This window comes from Sturnira hondurensis, unplaced genomic scaffold (assembly GCF_014824575.4).
Source record: "Sturnira hondurensis isolate 20B ecotype Veracruz unplaced genomic scaffold, ASM1482457v3 Scaffold0020903, whole genome shotgun sequence".
NCBI classification, from domain to species: Eukaryota; Metazoa; Chordata; class Mammalia; order Chiroptera; family Phyllostomidae; genus Sturnira; species Sturnira hondurensis.
Genome location: NW_028093534.1, coordinates 2,323,832 through 2,344,500, shown reverse-complemented (window position 1 = coordinate 2,344,500; position 20,669 = coordinate 2,323,832). Strand labels below are relative to the sequence as shown.

General features: G+C 53.2%; 1 protein-coding gene across 9 annotated transcripts; it reads left to right on the top strand.

The window, feature by feature from the left end:
- The first annotated feature begins 295 nt into the window (after positions 1-295).
- Positions 296-20,490, top strand: PRPF40B (pre-mRNA processing factor 40B). 9 transcript variants are annotated; one of them, XM_037031040.1, is made up of 25 exons: positions 296-379; positions 6,666-6,746; positions 7,553-7,696; positions 8,004-8,069; positions 8,734-8,761; positions 8,987-9,012; positions 9,554-9,674; positions 9,755-9,779; positions 10,014-10,226; positions 10,417-10,546; positions 10,630-10,694; positions 11,160-11,324; positions 11,422-11,530; positions 11,873-12,023; positions 12,664-12,797; positions 13,436-13,550; positions 13,698-13,789; positions 17,774-17,890; positions 18,100-18,237; positions 18,443-18,538; positions 18,799-18,885; positions 19,087-19,264; positions 19,512-19,573; positions 19,687-19,830; positions 19,931-20,490. In XM_037031040.1, the coding sequence occupies exons 1-25, from the start codon at positions 377-379 to the stop codon at positions 20,021-20,023; spliced, it is 2,583 nt and encodes an 860-aa protein (XP_036886935.1). In that variant the 5' UTR covers positions 296-376; the 3' UTR covers positions 20,024-20,490. The 9 variants fall into 9 exon arrangements, with proteins under 9 accessions (XP_036886935.1, XP_036886930.1, XP_036886929.1 ...); XM_037031033.1 differs by lacking the exon at positions 296-379 and adding an exon at positions 9,153-9,263 and having other exon boundaries at positions 6,651-6,746; XM_037031035.1 differs by adding an exon at positions 9,153-9,263 and having other exon boundaries at positions 9,554-9,626; positions 13,436-13,789; positions 19,687-20,490.
- Positions 20,491-20,669: the final 179 nt, after the last annotated feature.

The following is a 20,669-nucleotide window of genomic DNA, read 5'->3' as shown; positions in this document are numbered from 1 at the left end:
GGTGGGAAGGGCGGGAAAGACAGAATTGCCGGCGAGCTCTCAGCCGGGTAGGGACCTAGCGCTCCAGCTGCTAGGTGCAGCTGAGAATCCGCACTCGGGCGGTCAGTCAGCTAGAGGGAAATCTGCCCCGCCCCTGGTGGGCGGACCCTGGACCTGGCGCGGAGGCGGGGCCTGGCTCCCCGCGCCGGGGGCGGGGCCGATCTTGGGTGCTCCGGGCCGGTGCAGGGCCGGGCTGGTCGGCGGGAGCGACCGGAGCCCCGGCCACCAAGGGGTGCGACCCCCCACTGGCCCCGCCTTCCCGGCTGTGGCCTGGCCAATCAGAGAGGCTTTTACTGGCTGGTGGGCCCAGCCGGCTCAGCTGCTCCGAGGCTCTGGCATGGTAACGTCCTCGCGCGGGGGTGGAGGGGCCCGGGGCGGTCCCATTGCGTCCCACGCGGCCCGGGCAGGGGCCGCGGAGGCCAGCGGGGTTCACAGGACCCCGGGAAAGGGCGAGGGGCATGAGAGGCTAGGGCGAGGAGCCCGGGAAGGGGATGGGGTCGGGAATTTGGGAAGAAGGGGTGGGGGAGGCCATGATGGAGGATGGCGGGAGGGGGGTCGGGTATTGAGGGGAATGAGTTGCGTGACTGTGTGAGGAGGAGAAAGGGAAAAAGTGAAGGATAGGCTTGTGGAGAACGGTCGAGAATGAAGAGAGAAGGGAGGAGATTTGGAACCCGCCGGACAGGGGGCGAGCTGGGGGCCACAGTTTCTCCTCTTGAGATATTTGGCTTGCGCCATGCCCTTCCCCCAGACTTGGTGCTTGTTCCCTTTGGAAGCCTTTTATACCGCCTAAGACCTGTTGGGAACGTCCTCTTTCATTTCCTCCTCTTGTCTCCCGAAGTGAGGAGGGGGCACTGTCTCCTGAGGAAAGAAGGCTTCCAGACTCCACCTAGTGCTGGATAGTCCAAGAAATAGAGCAGAGTCCCGTTGATCCCAGCCGTAGCTCTGCCATCAACAAACTGTAAAAACTCAGTGTGACCTTGGGCAAGTCATTACCTTTATTTGGGCCTCAGATTTCTTATCAATGAAAAAAAAAGGGGAAATGCATAAGAACGATAGCCTAGATCTCTTCCAGCTCCAAAATGGAGTGGTTCTTAAGAGATTTCTGGATAATGGGTTCTAGGACGTGGGGGAGCAAAAGAAAGGATGAAGATGGAGGTAGGCCTTCAGCTGGGGCTGCAGAAAATCCCTAGGGATGTAAGAGTAGGAATGGTAGGCACACAGCCTGCAAGGCTGGGGCATGCTAGTCAGGGCCTCTGGAATCCTGGTGGAAGGATGGAAGAACTCAAGTAGAGGAGGAAGAGGTTGAGACCTAACCCAGTAAAGATGAAGACCAGAAGTAGCATTCTTTTCTAGGAAGAGGGAGAATGATTAAGATGATAGGATCGGAGAGAAGCAATGGAAGATATTTCCTATTAAAACAATATCTTTGCAAGCAGGAGGAATAATGAGGCTGGTTCAGGAGAGGAGGGACTAGGATGGTCTTGAAAACTGGGCGGGAAGACTGAAGAGGGGCAGCAGGTAGGTAGAACGTGCTACCTAGGGTAATCAGTGGCTCCCAGCCTCCATGATACTTTTCTTTTTGGTGATGACTACCTCTTTCTGAGAGAGGTGCCTTTCAGGCTTCATTTACCAACACAGATCTCTTCAGGGAGTGAATCAGACCAGGTCAGTCTTTGGATCACCTAGCTGTCTGAGGATTTGAGGACTGGGAAGGAAAACAGAATGAATTTGAAATGTGAGAAATACCTGTGACACTATTGTCCTTGCTGGGAGGAAGCTTTGTCAAGTAGTTGAAAGCTCAGGCTTTGGGGTCAAACTGTTTAGATTCCAGACCTGCCTCTGTCATTTAAACTCTTTGAACCTCGGTTTCTTTATCTATAAATGGGGATAATAACCTCTAAGATGGTTGGGAGGGTTCAGTGTTTGTCATGGTATCTGGTTCAAAATAAGCACTCAATAAATATTACCCCTTAGCTGTTATTCCCTCTTTCAATTCTCCTTTCTGTCCTTCCATTCTTGTTTCTTTTTCCTTTTGTTCTTTCTTCTGAGTCTTCCATTCTGAGATGACCCTTAGATGTGGAGGCTGAGAATTGATTGCATCTTTCTGGGGTCTTTCTGCTGGCCCAGGCGAATACATGATAATCAGACTATCAGTTGTCTCTTCATCATCTCTCCCCAGCCCACAAATGGGTTTTTGTTCCAAGAAAGACACAGGATCTGCTTCTCTTTCAGTCCCCTTTCCTATATCCCTTTCTCACTTGAGTGAGTTCTTCAGATTCTTACCTGGAAGTGTAATGAGATATAAAGTTGTATAGGCACTTCAGCGAAGGAGATGGGGGAAGAGGTGTTTCAGGAAAGGAAGAAAGTGTACACATCACATAGGGGAGGCTTGGGAAAGGGAGGGCTTTGGAAGTTCCGTAGAAATTTATGTTCATTCGATTGCTCTGTCCTCTGTCCAGAAACAGGCCAGTGTCTGGTTCCTTGCCAGGGGTCTCCATTTCAAATTAAAGATGGTCATATACACTCAGTTTTCATTATTGAGGTTTTCCCAAGCCAGTATTTGATCCAGTTTCCTTTCTGCAGCCACACAGGTCTCTGCCAAGCTACTGCTCTGTCTTATCACAGCCTTTACCCAGAGAATTTATGCAGAAGTACCGGGCACGTGTACACACACACATTTCCCTTTTTAAGGATGTTCTAGTATGCAAACATCTAATAAGATTCAGGATGAGTGTGTTTTCTCACATCACTTTGTATGCAGGGCCCTGACTAGACACTCGGAGGAGGCTTAAAAAGAGAAAACTCTTTTCTCTGTAGAGAAATCCCCACCCAGGTAGGGAGACAGGCAGTCCCACACAAAACACCCAAGATACATCCGTAGAGTAGCATGTCCTTTGGTGAAAGTAATACAAGTAGGTGTGTCTGTGTGTGAAAGACAGTTATAGGGCACCCTGAAGAAGGCGACTATTGGGTCATCTCGAACAAAGTGAGAAACGAAGTGGACTAGAAGAAGCAAGCCATTGAATCGGAAGAAGCCAGGAAGAATTAGGGGATGGGCCTTGTTGAAAGACTTTGAATGTTGGATAGAGAGTCTGCAGTGTAGGTGGTAGGGAGCCACCACTGATTATCAAGCTAGAAACTGTGAGGTCCTTACTGATTTCACCAGTACATGGATTGCAGGGGATATGTATGTTGAAGTAAGAAAACTGACCTGCTTCCTGTGGCGAGGACTGTGCTTTTATTTTTAAAGATTTTACTTATTCTTACTGAGAGGGGGTGGCATGGAGAAAGGGAGCGGTATATTGATTGATGTGAGAGAAACATTGATGGGCTGCCTCTTGCACACGCTCCCAAAACCCAGGCATGTGCCCCGACTGGGAATCAAACCAGTGACTTTTTACTTTGCAGGGCAATGCCCAACCATCTTGAGCCACAGTGGTCAGGGCTATGCTTTTTTCCTTCCTTTTTTGGGTTTTAATTTATTGATTCTAGAGAGAGAAGAAAGAGAGACAGACATCAATTTGTTGTTCTACTTAGTCGTGCAGTTCACTGGTTGATTCCTGTATGTGCCCCAACTTGGGGTCGGACCCACAGCCCTGGCGCATTGGGACGACATTCCAACCCACCTACCTGGCCAAGGCCTTTTTAAAAAATTTATTTATTGAGGTGATATTGGTTAATAGGGTCATGTAGGAAGGACTGTGCTTTTAAGGGCCGGAAGGCAGATTGGGTCCAGTCCTGGCTGTGTCCCTAAGCAGCGGTAGGACCTTGGACTCATTCCCCTTTAGTTTTCTCATCTGAGAAAAGAGGGCTACCTTGGGTGATTGCCAGAATCCCCTCTTCATCTCAGATACCCTGTGTTCCCTGAGTAACTACCAGGCCATACCAGTGGCTTTGTTTTGTGGGACTTGTCAAGACCATTTAGTCATTAAGTCAGCAAGTGTTTGTTAGCCCCTACTGTGTGTTAGTAGCGGAGAACTCAGTGGGCATAGGATGTCAGGGTGAGCAAAGACAAAGTCTCATCCCCTAGAGTTTTCAGCCTAGTGGAGGCAGCAGATGTTTCATTGATTCTGAGATCACAATCTCATATTTCTGAAGTCAATATGCATGTTAAAATTCATGGAATAACATATAATTGGCAGCATTTGTTTTCCTTAGTGCCACATAATAGTAAATAAGAATTGTACAAATAATTGAAATTCCAGTGGATAATTGCTGAAAGGAAAGGTCCATGGCATATGAGCATGTAGAGGAGGGTGCTGACTGGTCCACTGGGTTGGCAGGAAGGCTTTTCTGAAGACATGATGGCTGATAGATGTGAAGGATATGTAGGCGAGATGTGTGGGGTTGGTGGGAAGATTACCCCACGCAAAGGTAATCAGTGCCTGGGGCGGAGAACTAAGAGAGGGTGAGTGTGGTTGGAGCACGGACCAGGAGGTTGGTGTGGATGAGGCTGCCCAGGCAGGTGAGGAGCAGCTCTCCCACCGCCCTCCAGGCTCCGGGCAGGGGTTTTGGTCTTTCCCCTAAGGACAGTGGGAAGCCACTGAAGAGTTTTAAGCAGGGAAGTAACACGGTCCGAGGTGCATTTTGATGATCTTGTTAGGACTGCAGAGTGGAGGAGGAAATGGAGAAGAGTAGATGGATTCAAGAAATCTTTAGGCTGTAAAATAAACAGGACTTGGAGATGTGTGGAGAAGGAAGGGGGAGGTGTAGAGAGTGACTGTCACATTTCTGTTGTGGACAGCTGGTGGCAGCAGTCTCTGATATGGGCGATGGCTGGATCCTGGGAGGACCCAAAGATGGTTACATGGCATCTGGGCAGGTAGAGAGGACCCAGAGGCAGCATGAGGTGGGAAAGAGTGGCACAAAGAATTGGATTTCTTTCCATTTTGATCAGTTTCTGCCTTCCCGTGCTAAGAAGCATTTCCGGGGGCAGGAGCAGGGCTGATACAGGGCTAGGGGAGCTGCACGCCGAGGAAAGGTGACTGGGGTTGGATAGTTTCGCTTATCCACTCCTCTCCTGAGGGCGGGTGGGTGGGAAGAGAGGAAGCACAGATGTCGCTAAAGGTAGGATTAGAAAGTATTTTTTAAAAGCAGAGACTTCTCAACGTAGGGGTCATTGGGGAAGCAGGAAAATCAGGCTCCGTGAGGTGGCTCCTGGATCAGTTTCCCCTGGTCTCTTCCTTTCAAGCAAAGTGGGGGAGGGGGGCGGGGGGCTTTGAGCTGCATCTCCATACCTCCATTTGCTTAAAAGAATTTTTTGAATGGGTAACAGTCATGTGGGTGCATATTCAAAAGTTACAAAAGGGAATATAGTGGCAGATCTCTGCCCCGGTCCCCGTTCCAGCACTGTTTTGTGTGTCATCTTTCGTGTACACTTGTTACACGAGTGGTAAAACTTTGCAGCACATTGCTTTTCCCCCATTTGTTGATACACCTTACCGGTTGTTTCACATCAAGACAATGCGCGTCTGCAGTCTTTTTTTCTGGCCTTTGTGTTTGTGTGTAATTTCGTAGTTCATATGGGTGGATATTTAGGCTGATTCCAGTCTTCCATTTTTACAAATAACGCTGAGCTGGAAACTTTGTAGAGACATCATTTTGGCCATATGGGGCTTTATTTATAGAACGAATATTTAGAATTAGAAGGATCTACATAGAGTTTTTGTTCTCTCACTTGTCATTCACCCATTCAATATTTATTGAGTGCCCATTATGTGCCAGATCCCGCGGAGGTGCCAGGAACCCAGCTTCAACAAGTCAGATATGATCCCTGCCTCCGTGGAATGTTAGTGCCCTCTACTAAGGGGAAACACAAAAGGGGATCAGAGAGAGAATAAATTGGAAGGCTCCACTTTAAATGGAGTCATAGAGGCTTCTTAGAGTAAATGATACTTAATCTGAGAACTGAAGGATGGGCTGCAGCCAGCCGTTAGGTGCAGGATGGGGAAACCTAGGCGGTTCAAAGCCTCCCCATGGGGAGTGGAGTTCGAGATCTGTAGGGGAGGAGGGGTAGAACTAAAAGATGAGGGAGGTGATAGGGAGTGGAAGATGTCAGAGAGTAGGTGACTAAAGATGAGGCCAGGTGGGGGAGAGGGCTGGTAGTGGAGAGAGGAGAGGTAGGGAGACTGGTACTTAAGTTATTTGTGTTTACAGGGCTTTGGTATTGAGTCCCTGTACCTGGGTGAATTCAGGTGGGGGAACAGGACAAGAGGCCGCTTCCTCCCTGGATCCTTTGTGAATGTGAGACCACAGTTTAACGGTGTGAGAAAGGCACAGCCTTGTCCGCAGACAGGAGAGTGGGTGAAACACCATGGGCGGAGCCAGTCTGCCTGTAGTACAGCCTCCTCCATCTTTTCTGTGGCTTTGGCAAAATGGAAACTTCTATTGATAAAATAAAGATGACATTGACGGGGCTCAGCCAGCTCGCTCTGGGCCGGTAGAAGAGAGAGCAGACCTACCCAGAGCTCAGGGCTGGAGTTGGGCAGGGAATGGGTCTTGGATACCCTTCCTCTGAACTTCGTGCTCCTTTTTTATCCTTACCCTCTGCTTCCCTTTTGCTCCCTTTTGCAAAAGCTCATCTCTTTGCCCATCCTGGGTCCTATGACTTTTCTCTCCCTCAACAGTCGGTTCCCGATTCTGGTCCCCGGCCCCCAGCAGCGCCTGCCCCCTTCCCACCGGGGCCCCCCATGATGCCACCACCCTTCGTAAGTTCTATGTCTTCCCTTGGGCTTGGCTTTTCCAGCCTGCACCCCTGATTCCCCAGTCGCTAGCACTGCTGCACGGTTTTTGTGTGACAAACCCCTTTTGCTGCCCTTGGAAGAGGGATGGTTTTGCTGGGGTATTGGGGTGGGAGAGGCTGCTGTTCAGCTCTCCATTCATAAAGTTGACAGTTTCCTCTTTGTCTTTTGTCCTTGGGACACACTGGGGTTGGGGTAGAGGTAGAAGCGGAAGGGAAATGACCCCGGGAGTTTGAGGGCAGGGTGGGCTGTCTTTCTCTTTCACTGCTCCTTGTCTGCATTCTTTAAATATGTCACAGAAGTCAGGCTGGACTAGCAACTGGTGGCCATTGAGTTGGAGAAAAGGGGTGGAAAGCAGGGGACTAGGGATTTGGGTACCTAAACACCTGCCTTCTGGCTCTGCATCTGAGAGGCCTCTTTGGGGAGAGTTGCTGAAGAGGCGCAGCCTTCCAGACGAGGTCTGGTGGTGGTTATACTTTTCTTTTCCTTTTCCTTTTCCTTTTCCTTTTCCCTTCCCTATATCTCAAGGAGCTGTGTGCTTGCCTGTTAGACCCAGAGGATGCCCCTCCCCTCCCCCCACACACACACACAGTTAACAGTCTTTCTCAGTGGTGAGGAGGGGGGCAGTTTCACACTTCATGCTTCTCAAACTAAAGCCTTGGACTGCCTCAGAGCCAGGGTGGAACATTTGGGCAGGAGACAAGTGGGTGTTTCCTGCCCGGTCCAAGGCAGTGTCTCCTCTGCTCATTATCTCTTCTTTTCCTCATTTCCAGATGCCCCCTCCAGGAATCCCCCCACCCTTTCCTCCAATGGGGCTACCTCCTATGAGTCAGAGGCCACCAGCCATCCCCCCCATGCCACCAGGCATCATGCCCCCTATGCTACCACCAATGGGGTCACCACCACCCATCACACAGGTAATCTTCTCCCCTGCTCCTGGGCCTCCAAAAACCTGTCAGTTTATCTGGGGATGGAGATGAGAGTGGAGATCTGGACTTCAGAAACTGGGGAGGGAAGGGAGGGAGCTCTGCGACAGGCCCACGTGGATTTGCCTGCTGTATGAGTGGGGAAAACGCACAGGCTAGGCTGGGAGCCCAGAGTCCCTCAGGGATTGCCTGAGGAGGTGCCCGTGGGAGGATCATGGCCCCAACAGAAACTCCAAGGACCCTGCCCAGCCTCCGCCTGCCCCACCTCAGTAGCTGGTTTCTGTCTTTGCATCCATAGATACCAGGAATGGTGCCTCCCATGATGCCAGGAATGCTGATGCCCGCGGTGCCTGTCACCGCAGCGGTAAGCACTGGGGCCAGCAGGGAGCAGCTCTGCACTAGGGCACTGTGGGTCTGATTTGGAGTTCAGGGATAGGACCTGTGTTCTTTCCCTCTTCTCACTGGACACATCTTGGTCCCTGCCAGCACTCCCCACACTTGAGTCCTCTGTCCAGCTGTGCACTCAGCCCTTGTGTCTCATTCATCTCCCAGAGCATACACATTCTCTCTTGTCTCTCTCCGCTGTGTCCATCTAAGCAACACACTCATGCCAGATGCTGCTTGACCACACAGAGGTAGCACTGTGGACACTTAGGTACAGTCCCCTGTCCACATCGCTTTCGTCTCTGGAGGAAAACAGCACCTGGGGATCTCACTGTGTCTTCTTGTGATGTCGCTCAGTGTAGTCGAGTCTGGGTAGCATGTAGAATTTGGCATCCACTGTGGAAGGGATGGGCCTCAACAAAATGCTCTCACTTGAGGAAAATGAAGAAAGGAGTTGCTGCGTGATTCCCCAGGGATCCTAGAGCCATAGCCCCTGCGGGTGGGGGAAGCGTGTTAGGTAGCAGAGACCCCTGAAAGCAGGACACATGGATCTTGGCCTGGCTTGCTTCTCCATCCCCCATGGCCTGGGTCCTGGGGGCCACCGGGCTTGGCCCCAACCCTTCCCCCTCCTCTTTCTTCGGCAGACGGCTCCAGGTGTGGACACCGCCAGCTGTGAGTCTTCTGGGGGCCTGCTCCCCCCAGGCTCGGAGGTTGGGGGGTACAGGGGAGAGGGGATTTGAGTCCACCCTGGATCATGCCTGTTGGGATGCCAGTGTTCTTGGGCTGTTGATGGGGCCAGGGGATATTTATTGGGGGTGGAGTAAGGGAGGCATTGGTGGGGGATAAGAGGGGAGTTGGAGCGAAGACTTAGTGTCTTTCCTTTGGCTTCTTTTCTAGCTGCTGTGGCTGGGACAGGCCCTCCGGTGAGTTCTTCTAGCTCAGGGATCTCTGGGTAGAAAGGCTTCAAGTGGAGGGGCTAACAGTTAAATCTTGAGGGTGAGAAGAAGCAGCTTTGGGGAAAGGGCCTTGACCACCATTCTGTGCACCTCCTCCCCTCCCCCAGAGGGCCCTGTGGAGTGAGCATGTGGCCCCTGACGGACGCATCTACTACTACAATGCTGACGACAAGCAGTCCGTGTGGGAGAAGCCCAGCGTGCTCAAGTCCAAGGCAGAGGTCCTGAGTGGGGCTTTCTGGCCCTTCCTTTGAGCTACCCTGACCCTTCCAAGTGCTTGGTCTTCCCTGAGTCTGTAACCACACACATTATGGTTCCTCTCACCCCAAGACCCCTGACCACCCTCAACCTCCCTAGGATCTTAGGAAGTCTACCTTCCCTGACATTGAGCTAGGCCAGGTGGTAGCTAAAAACTCTTGTGTCCCCTACTCACTGGGTCCCCTTAGCTCCTTCAGCTGTGTCTGGAAGGTGTACCCAGCCCACTAACGTCTTCTGACCCATCTTCTTACAGCTGCTGCTGTCCCAGTGTCCCTGGAAGGAGTACAAGTCGGACACAGGCAAACCTTACTACTATAACAACCAGAGTAAGGAGTCCCGTTGGACCCGGCCAAAGGACCTGGATGACCTGGAGGGTGAGGATGGGTGGGCCAGGCAGGGGCTCTGAGGGGTGGCCTTCGCTACCCTGTGACCATGTTGTCTTTTCCTATTGCAGCTCTAGTCAAACAAGAGGCCATAGGGTGAGTACCTTGCCCCCTTTGCGCCCCTATCCATCTGTGCTTGGGGCCACCTGAGGGGTGGGAGTGGACTTGCCATGTGATCCCTGCTCTATGGAAGGAAGACCCAGCTCTCAGTCTCCTTTTGGAGTGGTCTACTCTGGCCCCAGTCCTTCTCAGGATAGAGTGTCTGGCCAGCCCCTGACTGCCTCTATCCCTACTTCACTCCTGGACACTGCCCTTCCGGCCCACCTGCAGGAAGCCGCAGCCGCAACCACAGACACAGCAGACACTACAGCCGCAGCCCCCTCAGCCACAGCCTGACCCCCCACCCGCGCCTCCTTGCCCTACCCCAGTGCCTGTGGGCCTCCTAGAACCTGAGCCAGGTGGGAGTGAAGATTGCGATGTGTCAGATGCTGCCCAGACCTTGGAGCAGGGGTTCTTGCAGCAGCCAGAGGAGGGCCCCAGCAGGTGAGGGCCGCCCCCACAGCATTCTGGATGCTGGCCTCTTGGGAAGGGTATGGAGATCTGTTCATGACTTCTGAAGGCAGTAAAGGGCTGCCCTGGGGAGCAAGAAGGGAGTGGTCTGCTGTTAATCAGCTGGGGCATTGAAACCTATAGGAACTGGGGGTTTTGTACTGAAGTCTCCTTTGCCCCCCAGTTCTGCTGGACTGCATCAGCCACCACAACAGGAGGAAGAGGAATCAAAGCCAGAACCAGAGAGGTCTGGTCTCAGTTGGAGTAACCGGGAGAAAGCAAAACAGGCCTTTAAGGAGCTGCTGAGGGACAAGGTGTGGAGAATGGGGCTCCCAGGATAGGTCTGGAGGGGATTAGAGGTGGCTAGGCCCTGTGACACCCACCCGCTTCATTCCAGGCTGTCCCCTCCAATGCCTCATGGGAACAAGCCATGAAGATGGTGGTCACCGACCCCCGTTACAGGTAGGCCTGGGCAGAGTGAGCTGGGAACTCCCTGAGAAACCCCAGCTCCATACGTAGACCCAAGGGTCCAGAGTTAGGAGAGCAGTGAGTGGTGAAAGTTCAAGGGGAAGAGAAGCTATGGAGGGCCTCCAGGAGGAGGGAAAAGTATCTGACATGAGACATTCAGTAAATGCTTGTTGAATTGAACTGATTTGAATTAACTGGGGAAAGGGGGTGGGTAGGGCAGATCCCTGACTGCCATTTGAGCACCCCCAAAGTAAAGGCCGAGTACTCTCCGTGTCCCAGAACCCCTCTTCCCCTCACCACCTCTCCGCCCTCCCTGCGTCCCAGAGACCTTTCTTGCCTCCTGGAGCCGCTTTGGTCTGCTGCACCCATGCATGGGCCCCTGACTCAGTTCTGTGATGATCTGTCCCCGGTGTGCTGTGAACCACAGGGTTCAGGCCACCTCCTCTGTTCCTGCCCCAGTGCCTTGCCCAAGCTGAGCGAGAAAAAGCAGGCATTCAATGCGTATAAGGCGCAGCGGGAGAAGGAAGAGAAAGAGGAGGCCCGGCTGAAGGCCAAGGAGGCTAAGCAGACCTTGCAGCACTTCTTGGAGCAGCATGAGCACATGACCTCCACCACCCGCTACCGGTCAGGGGCTGGGGCTGGTGTGGGGCACCCTGAGAACATATGCCTGTGCCTGTGGTCTGTTCTCTGCCTGCCTACCCACATCCCATGTGCTCCACAGGCGGGCCGAACAGACCTTTGGGGAGCTGGAGGTCTGGGCTGTGGTCCCTGAGAGGGATCGAAAAGAGATTTATGATGATGTCCTCTTCTTCCTGGCTAAGAAGGAGAAGGTAATAGTCATTGAGCTGGATTTGTCAGCCCCAGTGTCATCTTAGGTTCTTCGTGTCTGTGCTCTTTTTAGACCCTGGTCATTAGTTTCACTGATGCCCCACAGCTCCTTACTCTGAAGCTGCTGTGGCACTTACACATCCTTTACTGCTTTGGGCCTACAGCCCCAGGGGAGGGCGGGAAGCACTCTGAGGGGTCAGTCTGTAAACTGTGCCCCTCCCTCTTCCTGGGGACAAGAAAGCCTCCCATCCTGCCCTCCTGTGGTTCCCTAGCTACATTCCTTTCCCCAAAATCATCCTCTCCTCTGGTCTGCCCTGCCTCACACTGATCCCCTGGCTCCCCAGGAACAGGCCAAGCAGCTCCGGCGCCGCAATATCCAGGCCCTGAAGAGCATCCTGGATGGGATGAGTAGTGTCAACTTCCAAACCACATGGTCCCAGGCCCAGCAGTACCTCATGGATAACCCCAGCTTTGCTCAGGACCATCAGCTTCAGAGTAAGCCTGGGTCTCCACTCGTACCTGCCCTTCCCCTTTCCTCACTGACCTGGCTCCCATGGCCTGTCTCACTCACACATCTCCTCCACACCTCCTCTGGAGGTCCCAGAATGCTCAGGCACCCTCTCCCTCCAGGGTGCACCGTTCACCTGGAGATTGTGTGTCCTTGGAGGAAGAGCTTGGGATAGGGATTAGCAGACCTAGAGATGATGACTTCTGTAGCTGATATGAACTGTCTTCAGTTGTCATGGCAATGTGGGCCTTAACTGGTCACACATTACAATAAGCTGTTGGTGGCCTGTAATCACTGGTGATATCAGAAATTTACCCTCTGAAGTTGCACCAGAGCCTGATTTCCAGTTTCATAGACTGAAACCTTAGATCCTAAGAAAACTGATTTCATAAACACTATGACTTTGGTACCTAAAGTTACAAGAGCTGAATTCCTGCTGACTTTTTCTCACACAATTAGTGATTCCCTCCTCAAGAGCAGCCATTCTAGTACCCTCTCTCAAAGAGGCTCCACCATCCTGGCTGTCCCCAACACCTACAGGGACAGTGTCCTTGACGTAGTGGGGCTGCTGGGGACTGAGGGTGTCCTGCTGGTGCAGGGCCTGCTGAGCCTCCTCTCTATGGTTAGATATGGACAAGGAGGATGCGCTAATCTGCTTTGAGGAGCACATCCGAGCTTTGGAGAGAGAGGAGGAGGAGGAGCGGGAACGGGCCCGGCTTCGGGAGCGGCGCCAGCAGCGCAAGAACCGGGAGGCCTTCCAGGTATCTGCCACCCCCTGGACCAGAGCTCAGACTTAGCCTTCTCAGTCAGGCCCACTGTTTTGTCTGTGCCCCGCCCTGTTCTGCAGGGCCTCTATGCCTGCAGGTCTCCCTGCTGTGTCCCCTCAACTTGACCTTGCCCCTCCAGGGAGGTGAGATGTATGCATCACCTGGAGACTGTCAGCAGAGAGCCCCCTAAAGGCACAGCTCGGCAGTTAGGCTGTTTGTTTACCTTTGGTGGGAGCCAGAGTTTATCCCCCAGCTCAGGTGGCAAGGGTGGTGGTGGTAGTGGGGGTTACTTAGCTGTAACACACAGGAGAGTTGAAACAAGGCATGGGAAGATAGTGCTGCAGGCAAGTTTGTTTCTTTGCCTCTCAGCCTGGCTCACTGTCAAGTTTTAGTCTTTCCCTCTCTATATTTACATTCTCTCCTTTTGCATTGCTGTCTGCCGTCCCGTCTGATCTCTTCATCTCTGCCTCCCTGGCCTGCATTTCCTCAATCTGGCTTGTCCCTACCTCTCTTGCCATCCCCTCTCTCCCCACCAGTCTTTGGCTCTGCCTCCCTCTGTGTCTCCCTCTCCCTCGGTGTCCCCCTCTCCCTACGTGCCTCACTCTCTGTATAACTGGCCTTTCCCTGCTCAGACCTTCCTGGACGAGCTGCATGAGACAGGGCAGCTGCACTCCATGTCCACCTGGATGGAACTGTACCCAGCGGTCAGCACTGATGTCCGCTTTGCCAACATGCTGGGCCAGCCGGGTAAGGCAGCCAGGCTCCCCTTCTCTGGCCTGGCTTCCTGCCCTGCCGGCCTCACTGCACCCCTACTCTTGGGTCCTATCCTTGACCCTACCCCTAGGCCTTGGGAAGCTGCCGCCTGCCAGGCCCCCCTCCCTCCCTCCCCTGCAGGCTCTACTCCTCTGGACCTGTTCAAATTCTATGTGGAGGAGTTGAAGGCACGATTCCATGATGAGAAGAAGATCATTAAGGACATCCTTAAGGTGAGGGAGGTCTGGGCTTGTGGATGGATTCAGGCTGGGTGCGGGGGCTCATTCCATGGGCAGGACTCCCCAGTACACCCTGTTGTGTGGGAGCATTGCGGCTCAGATCAGCAGGTATCTGCCGTGATCCATTACTGTGCACTGGGGACACAGAAATGAGTGAGGTGCCATTTCTGCCCATAAGGAGCTCATGGCCTAATAGGAAGATAGACGATACAGCTGTTACACAGAGGGGCAAGTGTTACCAGAGATGAGAATCAAAAGAATTGACATTTGAGGAGTAGGTGGAGGAGGGTGGAGGTCCTGGGCATAGGGAACTACAGGAGTGGAGGCAAGGGTGCGGAGGGACAGAGCATGGTGGGTTTGAGGGGCAAGAAGCGTAGTTAGTAATGAACACAGCTGTGTTCCTTCTAGTCTTTACAGTGTTTGAGAAAAGTCTGGAACTTTTGCTTACATTTTAAGATAAAGAGATTGTACATCTTAAGCTTCTCTTGGAAATTTAGATAATCTAGTGGCGCTGGTTTTGCAGGGCATTCATTGGGCTCCCGCTGAGATGCCACTGCTTTTTAGAAGGGGCACATCATCCTTCCTTCACCTCCCTGTCGTGGCCCCACGCTCAGCTGGCACGCACTGTTGCACATGCACACTGCCTTTCTTACGCTGGAGAGCGAGTTCCGAGTACCCATGTCTGCCAAAGGGGGTAAAAGGAACAATGGACCAAAAGAGCCAGTTTCTGATGAAGAAAGTGTGTTTCTTGTGCAAGTGAAAGACATCCTAATGCATTCGAGCAGGCAGTAGGCATACTTGTCAGGAGCATGAGTGTGGATACAGACTGCCTGGGCTACAAATCCAGCTAAACCACTCACTGGTTGTGTGACCGTGGGCAGATTATTTACCCTTTCTGGGCCTTAGTTTCCTCCTCTGAAAAATGGGAGTTTTCTACCAAAGTATACCTAATTAGCAAGGGGGAGTAACCTGACACCAGAGGTGAGGAGAATCGGAGAATAATGCTAGAAATGCCCCACTACACACACATTTCATGTGTTTGCCTTATAAATTCATGCAGGTATTACATTTTAATACCATATTAATTCTGTTTAATGTAAACAGTATTTTTAAATTGCTTACCTTAAGTAAGACATAGCATATTGTCCTGTGGCTTCCTTTATTTCTCTGGAACCACGTGTCCCAGTTTGGAAGTAGATCGCTGTGTGGGAATTCCTTGAATGCTAAAATAAGTTTGGATTTTTATCTTGTAAGTAATGGGGAGCCGGGAATGATCTGGTCATGTGATGCCCTGGAGAGGCCCTGGTGCGAGTGCGGACAGCACCTCTCAGACTGAGTACTGTGTCCTTAGGATGGGGCAGTAGACGAAGCCTGAGAGCACTGGAAGTGTGGTGGGAAGTAATTCAAATAAATTCTGAACTTGCGTCATCCCCTCCTGACCCCCCCGGGATCACTGCCCCACGGTGGGGGCCACATGGTAAAAAATGAGCAGCTCTGGGTCCCCAGAGCTGGGTCAGGGGCAAGTGGAGAGGCCAGTCAGGAGGCTGCTACAGTGGGTGGTGTGGGTGGGCAGTGAGCTCAGTGGGGCGCCAGGGTTGGCCGACGAGGACGGCGCTCACGTGGTCCAGCCGTCTCCAACACTCCTGGGGTTTCCTCCCAGGTGCCTTGCTTGCAACAAATGGGGGTGGGGGGTGCGTTACACTCCTTCCTCTATTTTCACGTACAGCAGCTTCTATTTCATACATCATAGTTTTGTATAAGGGTGTGGGGGGGGTGAGGAATTGGGGAAAAGGAAAGCATGAGGTGTAAGGCGATGGTGGCCCCATTGATAGGGATTAAGTAGGAAGATGAGGGCTGGAGAAAATATGAATCCCATTTGGGAAATTATTCTCAAAAACAACCTGGGGCGGGGTGCGATGAAGTAAGTACCATGTATTAAATGGAATAGTCACGTGCAGTAGGTATCTAGTCCCAGGAGAGCCAGATTTTATTAAATGCTTAATTTGTAGCCACAGAGTGGCTGATATTACTGACAGAATTTTAGGGGGCCTGTCCTCACTGACTCCCGCTTCTCCATGCCTCTGGAGAAGGCCGCTTCTGTAAACAGTTCCTGTTCCCATTCCCCTTTTGGTCTCCTGCCTACAGAAGGCCGCCAGGCCAGAAGTCCCTGTGGCTGTCCACCAGCCAGGCAGATTGTGGTGGTGCCTCTCCTCCCGTAGGGTGATGCTGAGAGCACCAAACTCGGAACAGCTGGAAGACAGAAGATCCAGGCCTGGGAGATTTGTGGGGAGGAGGGTGGGCAGGAGCTCACAAGAAAGGAATTTTCTTAGTACCTACTGAATTGGAAATGTCTGTGAAATACCAAGCCTAGTACGGGTCTGAAAATGAGAGAGGTAGAGAATTGGATTGCTGGGGACAGTATAGATTGAAAAGACTTGGTGCTATTCTCAGGTGAATGTGTGCATGCAAGAGAGGCAGTAGAAGAGGTCAGAGAGACAGGAGGGGACCTTGGAGAGAGGGAGCATTGAGGAAGCGAACCGCAGAGGTCTGCAGACCAGATGAGCAGGGACCAGGAAGAAGCCCTGTGAGGACGTCAACCAGCACTGGGAGAGTGGTGTCCATGAAGAGGCTAGAGCGGGCGCAGCACAGGCTTTAGAGTCAGACAACTCTGGCTGTTGATTGATTGAGGCCTCTACAGGTTATGTAGCGTTTCTGCGCCTCAGTTTCCTTATCTGTAAAATGGAAATAGTTTATGTGCAGGGTTGCAAGATTTTAACATTTGCAGTATCTTGCTTATGTAGGTTCAATAAATGCTTATTCATTTTCCTTTGTGCTGCATTTAAAGACTTTTGAGACAAAGGAAAAGGAGCAGGCTGTTAAGCCTGAGGAAGATGAGAGTGGAATAGGAAGGAAGTCCAGTTAGTGAAGTGTGTGCTTGAATGGAAGGAGCCAGTGAAGAGGTGAGAATGAATCTCAGTTCCCTGAGAGAGGGACATGTCTGAGAAGGGCTGAAGTGGGTTGAGGTGGTCCTCTTGGAAGAAGCCAGAGTGTCTGCTGTTGGCAGGAAGGCTGGAGTGAGTTGGAGCTGTGTGGATGGAAAGGAAGGGAGGCTGGGCCTGCGCCCCTGCTGACTTAAGAGCCAGACTTCAAACTCAGGGGCTCCACTTCCCACCGTGCTGCTGTGGGCCCCATGAGATAACTTTCCTAAGCCTCAGTTTTGTTGGGTTATTGTGAGGCTTAGATGAGAATCACAGAGCCTGGCTGCGGCACTTGGAGGACGTGAGGGGTTTTTCTTGTTTGGGAGTTGCACACCTGGGGTCTCTGTTTCTTCTGAGGACCGAGCGGCCTGTGTGGGTGTGGGGCCTACAAGTGTGTGCTTGGTGTCAGGGAGACCTGGAGTAGAGGTCTCGCTCAGCCATATGCTTATTAGCTGTGTGGCTGGGCAAGGGCTCTGGTTTCTCTAAACCTTAGTTTCCCTTCTGCATAAAGTTAGGAGACTAGGATTTATACTTAAGTTTAGGGAAGTGAGGATTAAATGTATATGAAGCCTCGGTTTGGTAGCTGGTACTTAGTAGGCCCTCAATAAATGTAGCCAGAGTGGGACCGGCAGAGATTGACTAGAATGCTAGGGAGTTACTGAGCAGCAGGAGGGCCCAGAAGGGGCCCAAGCTTTAAGCTAAAAGAACCAGGAAGTAATTGTGAGAAACTCTGGCATCAGCCTGCAGCCATGGTACACACACATCCATACATACCCTGCCTCCCGCCCCTTTCCCCGTGTGATCCAGCCCCCCAGTTCCCTATGACAACCTCAGCATGGGGCCTTAATTGGTAGGTGATGAGGACTTGGACAACTTGGTTTCAGAATGCATCCTAGTCCTGTGGATCTCTTGGGGTGGGGGTCTTCTTGAGCATCCCGAAGCTGGACCCCTCTGCCCGCCCTGGCAGTGCCCCCTGCTTCATGCACTGCTGTGCCCACAGGACCGGGGCTTCTGTGTGGAGGTGAACACAGCCTTTGAGGACTTCGCCCACGTCATAAGCTTTGACAAGAGGGCTGCTGCGCTGGACGCAGGCAACATCAAGCTGACCTTCAATAGTGTGAGGGGTTGGGCAGGGCGGGGCTGTAGCCAGGGCTCATCCCTATGTCTTGTTCATTCCTTCTCGCTCACTGCCCCAGTATAACTGTACCCCAGTTCAGGGGATGATGGCAGGAGCCCAGACCCCAACTTCCCACTTCCTGAGGTATGCCTGCGTGGGGCCTGGGTGCCCACCCTCGCAGGTGACCTCTGTGTGCTTTCTGCCCTCAGCTACTGGAGAAAGCAGAAGCGCGCGAGAGAGAGCGGGAGAAGGAGGAGGCACGGAGGCTGCGGCGCAGGGAAGCTGCCTTTCGAAGCATGCTGAGGCAGGCCGTGCCTGCTCTGGAGCTGGGCACTGCGTGGGAAGAGGTCAGGACTGCAGCCTGGTGCCACATGCCACCCCCTCAGTCCTGAGGGCAGCGGTGCTTCTCCACCACTGGGGGCCCACCCCAGTCATAACAGCTGGGGCCAACTCTGGCTCCCTTCCTTCCTTCGCCCCAGCCCTGCCCTGTGCTCACGGCGGCACCCATGCCGTGCCGGGGCTGGTCTGATCAGCAGTGCTCTCCCGTTCAAGGTCCGTGAGCGCTTTGTGTGCGACTCAGCCTTTGAGCAGATCACCCTGGAGTCGGAGCGGATCCGGCTCTTCCGGGAGTTCCTGCAGGTACTGGAGGTGAGGAGAGCTTCTGGTCTTCTGCATGTCCCAGGTGCCTGACACCAGAGGCCAGCTCCACAGAGACATTGCCGCCCCCACCCTCCCCTCCTGCTTTCCTTCCCCTGGATAGCTGAGAAGTGGGGGGGAAGGTCTTAGGTGCCCTGGTTAGGCCGAAGGCTCCAACCTCAGTAAAGGAGGCCAGATCAGCTTTTAGGATGCAGGGTCCTCTTGAGGCTAACCCAGGTGCCTTCCTACTCCTCTCTCTCTGCCTCTACCAGACTGAATGCCAGCACCTCCACACCAAAGGCCGAAAGCACACCAGAAAGGGCAAGAAGCACCATCACAAGCGTTCCCACTCGCCCTCAGTGAGTTGGCAGGAGAGGGATGTGGGTGAGCCTCGACTGTTGGGGAAATAATTTATTTTTCCCCTGTGTCATCTCCCCTGGAGGGAGATTTGCGGATTCCTTTTGCCCTGGATCCTCTTTTTTGCCTCCTAATTCCCAGACTTGAGGGGTTTGGGAAGCCGGGGAGTGTCTGCACTGACATGTATCTGCTGGTTCACCCAGGGCTCCGAGTCGGAAGAGGAGGAGCTGCCCCCACCATCTCTCCGGCCCCCCAAGCGGAGGCGGCAGAACCCCTCCGAATCTGGCTCTGAGCCCTCATCCTCACTTGACTCAGTTGAAAGTGGGGGTGCTGTCCTTGGAGGGCGGAGCTCCCCATCCTCCCGCCTTCTCCTTGGATCAGGTAAGTGGTTGGGAGCTGGAGAAGTTGGCCCAGACTGAGAGGGGACCCTGGGGAGCCCCCGCCCCTGAGGTAGATGGGCTGTCAGAGAGGAGGAACTTCCCGTCCCTGCCCAGGCAGGAAGCCGGAATGACCAGGACATCCTCGGGCAGGTGACTGTGAAGAATGAGCAGACAGATGGACTGTGGCAGCGGAAAGGATGACCCCTCCCTTCTCCCATGGAACTTAGCAGGGGGGTTTCTATTTGCAGATCATGGCCTTCGGAAAGCCAAGAAACCAAAAAAGAAAACTAAAAAGAGAAGATACAAGTCGGTGCGTAGAGAAGGAACTTCTGCCCGAGGCCCTGCTATTTTGTGAGATCTCTTCCACCCGCCTCCGGGCTGTTCTTCACAGGAACTGAGGAGGCGGGCTCTGGGCTCTTACAGAACAGTCCTGAGAGTGTGACAGACCCTGAGGAGAAAGCTGGCAAGGAGAGTGATGAGAAAGAACCAGAACAGGACAAGGACAGGGAGCTCCGGCTGACAGAGCCCCCTAATCGCTCCCCAGGTTTTGGAATCAAGAAGGAGAAGGTGAGAGGCAGGTGCCTGGCCCCAGCCCAGGCAGTGCTCTGTCCAGGCCTCCGTGGCCCTCAGGGGAGGCTGTGGGTGAGCTGTGCCTTTGCTCCCCCAGACGGGCTGGGACACGTCAGAAAGTGAGCTGAGTGAGGGGGAGCTGGAAAGGCGGCGGCGGACACTCCTGCAGCAGCTGGATGACCACCAGTGACCCAACAAGCTGCTCGGCCTTGGGTCTGTGTGAGGCTGTGGCTACTAGGTCACCCTCACTGTCTGCCCCAGACGCCTTCCTTAGTCTGGTCTGTGTCCATTTTTCTTCAAGTAACCACCCCCAACACACCATTGCCAGCACCTTCTGAGGTTGCTCGTTGTGATGAAGGGCCCCCATTTCCCGGACAACTAGTGCAGTCCTTGCCCTCGGCCCCACGTGAGATTGGTGGTATATGCCACGTGGGGTGGGTGGTGCCAGTAGGTAGAATGTGAGAAGGGGCCTCCAGGGGAGTGACAGGCTGGTGGACACAGCCTGGGTGGCAGAGGGCAGCATCCTTATCCTCTAGCATCAGTGCCTGCTCCTGCCTGCCCAGGTCCTGGGGCTCCACCACTCCTTCCCTCCAGCCTTGGGACCCAGTTTGTGTGTTTTTGTTTGGTTTTGTTTTATAAATAATATTTATAACATGGCCAGTAACTCTTTTGTCTTCATTGGTAGGCTGGGGGTGAGCAAGTGCACCGATGGCCAGCAGAGGGCGCTTGTGTCTCATGCCAGGCCTGCTTCCCTTTGTGCGGTCAGAGCCCACCTACCCTGGTTCTCATCCCCAGGTTTCTGTGCTCACCTCCCCCAAGCAGATGGCAGCTCTGCC

What these genes read in the sequence shown, in the direction of transcription:
- PRPF40B (XM_037031034.1), top strand. An exon ending in TGCTCAAGTCCAAGGCAGAG is followed by an intron (nt 9,264 to 9,553) that starts GTCCTGAGTGGG and finishes ATCTTCTTACAG; the next exon opens with CTGCTGCTGTCCCAGTGTCC. An exon ending in TGGGCACTGCGTGGGAAGAG is followed by an intron (nt 18,238 to 18,442) that starts GTCAGGACTGCA and finishes CTCCCGTTCAAG; the next exon opens with GTCCGTGAGCGCTTTGTGTG.